Raw genomic sequence first — 12142 nt, forward strand, 5'->3', positions numbered from 1 at the left:
TGTAGAGTCTTAACGAGTCATTCTACAATTATCGCTTTCCGTTTATTCTATCCTGTCCATATACCAATATAATATGGATCGTGGAGTACTCTGTACTCTGCACAGTTTTTTTTTATAAAAAATTTATTCGAGCATTTAAAAGTAATTAAATGCTAATTATGTATTAATCTTAAAAATAAATTATTTGAATTTTGAAATAATAATCTTTAAAAATATTTAAGTATTCTCCTCATTTAGTTTTATTCTGCCGGTTCCCTTCCAATCCCACGGCCCACCACCGCCGACCTGAAAGGAACAACAATATATTCCACAATCTGGTGCCCTTCAGAGCAAGGCAATCACGCAAACGTTGCACGTTACAAAATGGATTTTGCCTAAGAAACCTTATCGTAAAATATATACTATAATTTGATTATATCAATTTTAAATTTCATTAAAACAGCATATCATGTACAATAATGGCGTAATAAGAAATAATTGTAGTTATATTATTTTTATTTTTAAAAAAAAATTGAGTGTCAACGATATTAAGTTACTAATTTTATAAAATATTTAAATCATTAACCAACTTGAAGGCTTTTCTTTAATGCACAGCATGCGGGTCGATTCTCGTTGGACCGTGTAAGCTCAAAAACAGTCGACGGTTCAGAATCGTCCGTCATATCTCATTTGTCACAGTCGGATGCAGACATTCTTTTAATAGATAAAGCAAGAAACAATATGAATTCAAAAAAGAAAAGAAAAAATATTTTTATTTGCTTTAACGTTTTCTATCAGCAACAGGTAACTTCCAGCACAACAAACATGTCATCATACCACCTCTCTGAGCTAGACTCCACCACCGACTCCGTCGCGTCCTCTCCACGCTCGGAACACCTTTGTCCTCAAGATGCCAATACACGTGTACGGTTCATGTGCAGCTTCGGCGGCAAAATTCTCCCTCGTCCGCACGATAATCAACTCTGTTATGTCGGCGGTGATACGCGCATCGTCGCTGTCCATCGCTCCACTCCTTTATCAGCGTTACTCACCAAGCTCTCCAAACTCTCAGGCAACCAAATAAATAGAGAACGTTCTCTTTTTTTAATCATTTTCATTTCCAAATATCTTATTTATAATTTCATTTTGATTTTTTTGTTTACTGATTAAGAATTGGCAACTTGAGTGTTAAGTATCAGCTCCCGAATGAGGATCTTGACGCGTTGATTTCAGTGAGTATCAGCTCCCGAATGAGGATCTTGACGCGTTGATTTCAGTGAGTACCGACGAAGACTGGAGAACATGATGGATGAATACGATCGGTTAGCACAGAACAGCTTTTGCATGAGGACGTCTCAGTTCCGTACACGGGTTCTCTTGCCCCCGGTGTTTCCGTTTCCACTTCCTTTCGTTCGACGTCAGGAGCTCCTACTGTACTACCTTCTATGCCCGATCTGCGACCCGTTAAGACTAAACCGGATAACACCGAACAGGTTTTGGAGTCAAAACATAGTCAAACGGAGAGTTTTATGGAGCAACCCGTTTCGCAGCCAGTCGCATATTCAGGCAGTCCTATGTGGCATTATATTCCGGATTCTCATTATTCTGCTCCTCCCGTACAACAAATACCCGCTTTTTATGTTCCGGGCGCTGCTCAGCCCGGAATTCCTCCATTTCAACCGGTTCAAATCCATGCACAATACGTCCAGCAGTATCCAGTTTTCGCGGGTCAAATACCAGTTGGGTACCATCAGCCGGCTCCTGGTGTGGGTCAAGTATACAGGCCAGTTACATCTGTGGATCGTTATGACCCGGCGTTAAGAGTGGCTCCTGATGGTGCGACTCAACCAGTATATTATGGAGTTAGAAATTCTGGTCCGGTTCCAGTTTACCCAGGAATGGCTTCCCATGGTGGGGAAGAATTGGCTAGAAGTGGATCGGATATGACACCGGGTCGGATTTCCCAATCAGGACAGTAAGAGTATTGGTCATATGGCAATAATGGCATGGTAGTTTTTGTGCCTATTTACTAAGCTGCTTTTAATGAATTGATAGATGTTAGAAGAGTGATAATGTCATTCCTCCTTCGCTAGATATTGAACTTCGGAAAATGAAAAAAAAAAACATATTTGATATTATTATTTGATTTGTTCAAATATTTATGCAAGGGAGATGTGATCATTAAAAAAATTTAAATATGAATAAATTAAAATTGTAAGTTGGGTTTTAATTTTTTAAACAAAGTCAAGGTCTGTGACTCCATGTACCCACACATAAGTATTGTCCGACGGATATACATTTCAAAGTGGGCTGGAATGTTGGGCTGTAGGAAAAGGTATCATCAAACTAATAAGCTCCAAAAATTCATGAAAACTATTTGTATAATAAATTTATTTTAGATCAGAAAGACCTTCAAGCTTAGCTGATAGTTGCCTGGCATTGCCATTAGGGTCTCAAGCTTAATAAAGGCTTGGCAGTAGTTTTGAGTCATTCATTCCTTCAAGATCAGGCCATAGGCTGTCGTACGTGTAAGATGCAGCATCAAGTATTGGATTAAAACCGAGGATGCGAGGACCGGTCCATGCTTAGGGTGGTCCAATACAAGCCTCGTCCAGTCATCTGCCACTCTCATACAGCACAAAACTATTGTAAACTACGGCCATGGTTCAAACTTCACATATATGTAGACTGTCTGATCCAAAGGGTTGGCAAAGAAATGTTAACTGAATAAGATTGCAATCGAATTGAATTAGTCGTTGGTCCTCATCCGAAAGTTTCATGCGGGGTCGGACTTGAATCTGATGTCGACTACTGCGACAATCCTTCTTTGTTTTTGGGGTTTTAATTACTGCATTAATTGTGCTTGGACCAACACCTAGTTTCAGTTCCAGAGGGTACACCTATCTAATCAATAATTATATGAAAATAATTAAATCCTAAAATTACATTATTTTTTATTTAAGATGCAATGGAGGGGCCCATAAAATTGAATTCTGTAATGAATCAAATCGAAAAGAAGTTTCAAATGGTTTAATAAACTAATTGGAAAGGCCATTGGAGACATAAATTCCTCTCATCTCCACTCATGGTTGATGATGATGGATCATGAATCCATGACAATACATAAATCATTAAATAATAGTAAATGTAAACAAACGTATGTGTATATAATGATTTTGTCTTTATATTCGGATATATACATTTATATTTGAGCCCCACTAGTCTGATATCATCGCTGCCTTAGGCCTTTGGACGATACGATGCTGCTGTCTGCATGGGGTGAAAGGCGTGCGTGCATGCACTCGTTTCTTCACATGCACTGTTTATCTCTCTTCAATTCAAAGCCCACCCACAATGGCCCCTGCAAATGATTAATATATAGATTCCCATTAATGATGATTAATTAATAATTTAACTCGCATTGAAAAAAATCTCACAACATTCAAAGAGCGCTTAATTATTAACAATACTTATTGATTTTTAAAATTAGTATTTGGAAAAGTAATACCGTAGAATACGAAAAATAAAAGAGAAAAAGGCAAAAGTTTAATGGTCTGCGGTCTCCCAATGAATGACTTTTTTTATGGCTTTCTCTTGAATCAATGACAGTATTCAGAGAATCGATTGGGTTAAAAAGAAGAAGACACTCACTAACAAAGTAAAGAAAGAACAAAATTAAAAGAGAGGGAATGCAAACCAAAAGTTCATTCTATAAGGACAAATTGAAGCACTTTGGCTTCATCTGTCCTTGTAATTTTTGGTCTCTCCTCTACCTTTCCCTCCTTATTGCTGTAATTTATTTGTCCTGATTAATCCATCTCTTTCTGCTTCTATGTCCATTTTTTTAAGTCTCTCAGTAGCATGTGACTGTGCAGGCATGACGATCTCTAATAGCAAAACAAGTGTTACTTTGAATAATTTGTTACCTAACGTGGATAGAAAGTACGAAAATGTTAGGATTTTAAGAATAGATATTGTGTTCTTGCATTAATGGAAACTCCAATGATTGTTTGTTAGGCTTACGGCCATATAATGAAATCCTGATGTAATGATGACTAAGTTCATATGTCAGCATTCATTGTGAGTTAAAGTGATGGTTCAAATAGCTTGACTATATAGTGCAATCATTGTTTGATGACTGGGAAAGGTTAGCAAAGGCTGAAGGCTCTGCTCTGCCTCGATAAACGGCGTTGCAGGCCACTCAGGTTTGGTTCTACGTTGATATCGGAATGTAAAAGTAGAAACATCCTAGTATAACAATCAGAAGCATACCGTATATTTTACAACTTCTATTCTTTAAATAATTACTAGAAAATTATTAGGAAAGTATTATCATATGTAAGCATGTAGGAAGACTGACCAATATGTACATTTGGGAAAGTATAGGTGACAAAATGACTTTTACCGACAATGGGATTTGTTACTTTATTTTTCCTTTTTTTTGTGGTGGGGGGGGGGCTGAGAGAGAATTAGAGGTGGATTAACCACATTAAAAAAAAGTCCATAATTGCCTATTCTTCTTTCTTTGTCAAGACTGAACGTTTGGGTTATATGATGGTTTCTTTTGCTTTCATAGTATTAGGGAAAAAGAAACAATTATATTTGGATACATGAAAAGGGACAAAGTGAAAGATGATGGTTCGATGCTGGCCTTTTCTTCCCCATCTTATTGTTTATCAAAATGCACGTGGATCTCTAGCCATCATATATTATATATGTATCAAAATCTCAACCACAATCTAATAATAAAGGGACTCGGATACTTTAACAACAAAAGCTAAGGGTCAAGTCAACCGACCATCATCAGTAGTTGCCGGAAGAAGACCGCAGCGCTAATGCAAAAATGAAAATGGAGAAAAAGGAAAGGTAGGAGGACTTGTTTAGAATTGTTCCTTCGTGTTAATAATCATCAAAAGGATTTATTCATTGTAATTGTAATCTTGGATTTCTTCACATATTAGAGTTTTTATTTAATTGCTTCTGTGAAAATCTACCTGGATCGAAACAATCGATGATAACAAAAGCTAGGGCATGAAACAGTGTTTTGTGTCGAACACAAAAAAACGTGAAGGAAAAATACGAGCAACATTGTTGGCACCCATACACATAAAGACATGGAACTCAAAGCTGTCACCCTGCAACGAAAACGAAATGTTATTTAAAATTCCAATTTGTATGTTATGAAAAATTCAAGACTGCTAAACAAACATGTTTCAAAAACAATATTGGCTCGAGGGAGAAGGATGCGGTTCCCGTGATGCATGTACTAGCAATGTCTCATTCGCTTAATCTCTTCAAACGATCGAATTGGCTGGCCATGGCATTGGCTTATCTACAAATGAATTTAATAGCAGGGGCCAGGGAGGGCCTGAACCCACTTTAACTCTTGATACCTGTGTTTGTGGTGTGTATATTTGGAATGCGAATATTTCAGGATTGGGCTGATATGTATATCGAATTCAGCCTTGAAATATCGACGCTAAAAACTATTTTTTACGAAGAATATTCCGAGAGTAATGGTTGCATTGGTGGGGTAGTATCACAGGATTCTCAACATTTTACCGAGATGTTGATGCGGGGATTCCATCGACATAAGAATCATATATAGGGCCACTGTACCTATGGAAAACATATGAATGACATATATGGGGGAATTTTTCTTGTTTTTTTTTTATTTCACTCCAGCTGGTTTAACCTGTTTTTATTGAATTGACCATGGAACATTATGAGTATAGTTGAACCAGTCTTCGTTTTTCAATGGTTGGAGTGGTGGCCTAAGCCCTTAGCGCCTGACTTTGCTGTTACACATGTGAAGAAACGTCCCCACCTTATTATTTTGCCATAAAGTAGGAAGGGTTAGTCAAATATGAGCGGTGATTTTTTTACAACAAAAGAAATCTATCCTTATTTTTATTAGCATATTTCGTATGAAATTAAAAAAAATATCATATTTTTAATTATATGTAAAAGTATTTAAATTTATTTTTTAAATATAATAATAATAATAATCGAATTGATGCTTAATTAATTGAACATTAATTTTAGTCGTAAAATAATACCGAGCATTTTTAGCATAAAACTAATATTTAACATTCATGTCAATAATAGATAGTACATAGTGCCGGAAGAGAATTATTTCTCATATTTTGGTATATAGTACTATAGTCTCATGCACAAAAAAGAAAGAGCAGATAATGAAAAAAAACATGCAATGACCATGTGTTAAGTTTAAATAAGTGAAAATAACATGACGTTTTAAATAATAACTTGCTAGGTCATTTATTATTATCATTTAAATTTTATTTAATTTTTTAGTCAAGTCAAATTAAGTATATTTATTCAAGATTTTATTTAAATTTAATTATAATTATTTATAATATTATAGTATTCATTTCTTTAATTTTAAACGAATATCTCCAATCATATGTAACATACATATATATATTTCTTCATATTATTTTCACATGTGCAAGTAATACTTATAATGTTTGTAAAAGAAAGTAAGATTTATCATGTTATTTAACAAATCAAACATCTTCTAAAATTATTAAATATATTTATAATTTTATTTTTTTAAAAGAAGGGTTTTTGACCATAAAGTGTTTGTGAGAGTGTAAAGGAGTTAAGGAATTGTTGTGAAATAAAAATTACAATGAGTATGCGATTGAAGAACCAATTTGAATAAAATAAAAAATTGAGAAAATTTATTGTCTAAAGATAAATTAAAGTTACACATGTGTCCTACAATGATTGAATAGCATGTGGTTCATATTTTATAAAAATTATATTTAAAATAAAGGAAGATTTGAAGAAACAAGAAAATTAGGACTAAATCACAAAATAATCAAATTACTTAGCAAAAGCAAAAGATGACATAGTTTTAATATATCAAAAATTTCATTTATTCGAATAAATACCTTATAAAAATTATTTTTAATTATTGACGACAATTATTATTTTATATTCTAAGCAAATAGATTTTGCAATTGAATTTGTATTATTATGATAATTATATAAATATGAGATAAATAAAATAATAACATATATTAAATAATTAATTTATAAAAAAAATTAAATAATACAATACAAAAATTAAAATACCATCTGAATTTATCATGACAAAGAAGAACCATAAATTATTTCTTTAGGTAAATTGAATTAGAAAAAATTATGAACTAAAACAGAATAAAAACTCACAAGTTTTTATATGAATATGATCCCAGTATTAAATTACTATACAAAACATGATATTGATTATTATATATAAAAAAACATGATATTGATTAAAACGTTAAAATTTTATCATATGTCATTACAATATTAAATAAATAAATAAAATAAAAATATGAAAATTTCAATGAAAGTTACAATAAGAAATCTGTAGTATTTTAAACATATAAAAATAAAAATAAAAATCTTAAATTTTTATATAAAAATTACTACACAGGCTGGAGATTTCATTTAAATTTATACTGATAAATCTATAATACTTTATATAGGAAAATACAAAGAATTCTTTAATATTTGGTCTCTCTACATATGCCACCTCACGTCAACATCACCTAGGGTGCGTTTGGATGGGGTATGTGAGATTACTGGGGAATATATTTTCCAAAATGTGATTCTTCCGTTTGGATTGCAATGATTCTCAACCCCCGGTAATAAGTTACTACCAACAGTGATATTTTGGGGACTTATTACCGGGAATGTAATTCCCCCCAATCCTTTAGGTATTATTACATTCCATACGTTTTGGACTAAAATACCCTTAACATAATTTTTTTTTTAAAAATATCATTCTTATGTCGTTGAATAAAAAAAATCTACAAATGTTAAATTGTAAATTTATCCTTAAACTATTTTAGATTTACAGAAAAGTCCATAATTAGAATTTTATATGAAGTTAAAGGATTAAAATAAAATTAAACCCTTTCATTAAACCTATTTATCTTTTGAATTTTGTAAAAAAAATTATATAAATTTTATGAATTTAAATTTTTTTAAAATATATATATATATTAATTATAGTAAAATTATATATTTTCACTAATCTTACATTCCAATATTTTCATTTGAATATTTAGAATTCAACTTGTTAAAAAAATACATATATAATAAGGATAATTTGGTAAAATATACATTCTAATAATCTTTTATTCCTTTAACCAAACATTGTAATCTTATATTCCTGCTAAATGAATCAAACACAACAATGCAACATTCTTAGTAATGTGTTAGGTAATGTTACATTCCAGTAATCATATTTCCGGAGGTAATGCTACATTCTAGAACCAAACGCACCCTTAAAGTAAACTAAACTAGAAAAAAAAAAAAGAAAAACACGCGTCAAATATCTAAAGGCTAAAGCACAGTCTCTACAGTTCCACTATGCATTATAGGTCTACAAGTAATATATATGTCATGTGTGAATCTTAGATCTAAAATTTTCGATTCCAAGAGAAATGATACATGCACTCTAATTTTAAAATCAATTTTTTATTATCAATAATAATAATAATTAATAATCTCAAAATAAATAATTTATCATAAAACACACTCTTTTGTCGTAGATAATTATGAAACCTTTATCTCATGATTAAAGGGAGCATAGTTAGATTAAACACATGATAGTAGTATAATGATTGATTTAATCTTAATCTCTATCTATATTCCACCTATTGCACATTTTGAGTCAAGGAATGTGGCTTAATTAATATATTTGTTCTCTGTAAAAGGAAGTGTGGCAGTGACAACCTTTAATGCTCAACTGGCTTACATTATAAATTAGGTAGCAAATATGGGGGTTGTAAAAGAAAATAGAAGTATTGAATATAATATATATTATGTTGTGATATGCAGAAAGAAGAAGGGCACATTTACCAATTTCTCCAAAACATTATTAGCTTTTGAAAAGTATAATCCCTTACCTTTAAAATCTAGAACTTACTCATTTCAGATTTGTTAATTTGGATTAAATGTGTAAATAAAAGTAGAAAAATATTTACAGTGGTTGCTAAAACAACAAAAAGTAGGCACAACCATGGTATTTCTTTTCCAAGGAGAAAGAGAGGAAAGGCAAAGGGCTGGGACCAAGGCACATCTAAATTAAATAGGGCAGCTGCCGCCTGCTGAGACTGAGAACTAATGTTGAGCACTCCACAGTTACTCGCCTCTTCTTCTTTTTTCTGCACAGAAAGCGAAGCTTCTCTTTTCCATCATTAATACTATTACTCACTCTCTTGCAGATTTAGTCTCTCACCATTTATTCCTTCGTCATTCTTCTCTCATTCTACAATTCTTTAAACACAACATACATCTAAACAGGAGAGGCCAAAGGAAGAAGAAACAAAGTGATTAGGAGAGAATTTGATATGGAAAACTTTGATCTTGAGGACCCATTGAAGAGCTTGGAAGAACATCAATCTGATACAGTTCCAGCTCTCTTCTCGTCGGAATCTGATCACATGCCTTCTCACAACTACTTGCATTGTTTAAAGACCAGTGACTCCCATGTTTCTTTCCGGCAGGAAGCCATTTCTCTCATTTTGCAGGTACCCCATACCGTTCTCCTTGTAATGTTGTTTACTGTTCTTGTCTTTTATCTTCTTGCATTTTGTTGTAAACTTGTTTTAGTTTGTCAGGCGCAGTATTCCTGTAACCTTGACCCCTACACGCAATACCTGGCTATCAACTACATGGATCGCTTCATCTCTTGGCAAGGAATCCCGGTATATCTCTTCCTATTTTTATAGTTTATGGATTTTCAACCAAACTTTAGTTAGATTAGTGAAGAATCGATCGAAAAATACAGAAAAAAATCCTTTAAATAAGATGCAGAGTTCTCATTTCTTGATGTATTAATGTAACAACTTATGCTAACATAAATGCAATTCATGTCGAACTTTGCAGCAAGGTAATCTATGGGTTGTGAGGCTCCTTGTGATAGCTTGCATTTCTCTGGCTGTGAAGATGAAGGAAATACATTTCTCCTTCTCTGATTTCCAGGTAAAAGGGGGAAAAAACGACATTCAATATTCATCTCATTAAATTGTTTAGTCCCATGCAAGAATACTAATAAACAGGTGAAACAGAGGGAAGAAAGATTTATATTTGATCCCCCAGCTATCCAACGAATGGAGCTTCTGGTTCTGGATGCCTTGAATTGGCGAATGAGATCAATAACACCCTTCTCCTTTATTACTTTCTATGTATCTTTGTTCGAACTGAAAGATCCACCTTTGTCACAAGCATTAAAAGACAGAGCAACTAATATAATCTTCCAAGCTCGTAATGGTAATTAACCAGAACATAGAAATCATTTCTGCTAATGTCTTTTGTCACGATAAAACAATTTAAACGTGAGGAAAACTCTGTTTCTTTCGTTACAGAAATCAGTCTGTTAGAGTTCAAGCCATCAATAACTGCAGCGTCAGCTCTTCTTCTGGCATGTCATGAGCTATTTCCGTTGCAGTTTCCATCTTTCGAAACCTCAATTTTATCTTGTGAATACGTGAATAAAGTAAGCATGCTAGTACGACAAATTATAGTTTGTCTTAAAGAATAAAATTTGTTTCATTTCATGTTTGTATAAATTAATGAATGCATTCAATTGCAGGAGATGGTGCTGAAATGCTTTGATGCAATGCAAGAAATGGTGAATAACGAAGTGAGCGAATCGATGGTAGATGTGGTGACAAGCTCAAGCACAAGAACCCCAATAAGTGTTTTGGACTGCCACTGCAACAAATCAGAAAGCGAGAGTACTATCAACAGCACCGCGGCAGCCACCGTAACCCCCGAAAACCGAGAAATCAAGCGTCGCAAATTGAATGGTTTTTGCAGAGAAAGTAATATGATGAACATTTCCCAGATTCAACCATGTGAATAAGAGTTTCAGCTAGGAAAAGAGGGCCATGAATGGCACACTATCACTATTAAAGCCCCTCATTTTCTTGCCCTTTTCTTTGAATGGTAAAAATTTTGAAAAAATAAAATAAAATAATTGGAGGCGAGAGAACGTAGACGATCTAATCCATTTTGTTTGATGGTTTATTATTTGTTTATTTATTTACCTTATTAAATTTAACCGGGTGACATGCCAACAGTTGGAGAAGGAACATGAAGGACCAAAACAAGGCATTAAAATGTTAAAATAGTACAAATTGTTTGTGTGTTAATGTTGTGTTGTTTTGTAGCAGATAGGGAATAGAGCAATGCTTCCTTCAATAAGATATTTTAATGGTAAAAAAATGGGTTTTTTTCTTGAAAAAGCAGAAATGGAGGTTTCATCTCTCATGTCAAACTGTAGAACACGACAATGAATTGGTTAAAAAAAAGGCCAAAGAAAAATGAAGATTGGCGGGGAAGAAGCTAAGGCAAACAACGTTCAAGGCACGTTGCTGTCTTAAAAGATTATGGTATCTTTGTCGAGAAACTACACAATTTAATGTGCTTGAAAGCAACCAGGGTGCAGGTGAGGGGAAGATAATAACTGTCTTATCTTCGTGGGTTGTTGAGGATTGAGATGCTCGAGAGACGCGGCAAGACTTAAGAGGTGGTTGCAAAATTTTGTTTTGTTTTAAAACACAAGAACCAATCAGCTTAAACATATCGAGGTTTTGTTGTCTGGTCTTGTTTGTCAATTGGGGAAAATGTTTTTGTATGAAATGAATTACTTGCAGCACTGCAAGTTTTGCTATTAATTGGTAGATTTGGATCATTGGGGCAAAGCTTGATTGATGGTCCTGACTGAATCAAGCTTTGGGGACCATCTTTTGGAGGGGAAAAAAAAAGGAATTTTGTTTCTGTAGACTGAAAAAACACACACACACACACACATCTTAAGGACCACCGGGCCATTTTAGATGGTAGAAGTATAAAAGCCCAAATTGCATTTATGGTATAAACAACGCTTTGGATTGGGATAGGAAAAGACTTCAAATATTAAAGCTAGAACTAATACACTTTTGCCCCCTAATATTTACATATTTTCTCAATTTGATACCTAATATTTTTTTATCAGTAATGTCCTTAACGTCTACACAACATCGCTAGTTATATAATAATATCATATGTTATGGTAGATACTTTCATTACATGCTTTTTCATATTATTTTGATAGCATCAACATCTTTTTTATTTAATTTTTTTGCAGCTTTTAAAA

General features: G+C 33.3%; 2 protein-coding genes across 3 annotated transcripts; both read left to right on the forward strand.

Moving 5' to 3' along the window:
* The first annotated feature begins 760 nt into the window (after positions 1-760).
* Positions 761-2117, forward strand: LOC120190551. Its single transcript, XM_039193615.1, has 3 exons — positions 761-1055; positions 1154-1211; positions 1317-2117. Exons 1-3 carry the CDS (start codon positions 805-807, stop codon positions 1956-1958), a joined length of 951 nt encoding a protein of 316 aa, XP_039049546.1. The 5' UTR covers positions 761-804; the 3' UTR covers positions 1959-2117.
* Positions 2118-9137: 7020 nt separating this feature from the next.
* On the forward strand, positions 9138-10968 carry LOC120189960 (putative cyclin-D6-1). 2 transcript variants are annotated; one of them, XM_039193097.1, is made up of 6 exons: positions 9138-9530; positions 9621-9707; positions 9889-9984; positions 10071-10272; positions 10368-10498; positions 10595-10968. In XM_039193097.1, the coding sequence occupies exons 1-6, from the start codon at positions 9351-9353 to the stop codon at positions 10865-10867; spliced, it is 969 nt and encodes a 322-aa protein (XP_039049028.1). In that variant the 5' UTR covers positions 9138-9350; the 3' UTR covers positions 10868-10968. The 2 variants fall into 2 exon arrangements, with proteins under 2 accessions (XP_039049028.1, XP_039049027.1); XM_039193096.1 differs by having other exon boundaries at positions 9138-9707.
* The last annotated feature ends 1174 nt before the right edge of the window (positions 10969-12142 follow it).

The sequence above is a fragment of the Hibiscus syriacus genome, unplaced genomic scaffold (assembly GCF_006381635.1).
Source record: "Hibiscus syriacus cultivar Baekdansim isolate YM2019G1 unplaced genomic scaffold, ASM638163v2 tig00116962_pilon, whole genome shotgun sequence".
Taxonomy (NCBI): Eukaryota; Viridiplantae; Streptophyta; class Magnoliopsida; order Malvales; family Malvaceae; genus Hibiscus; species Hibiscus syriacus.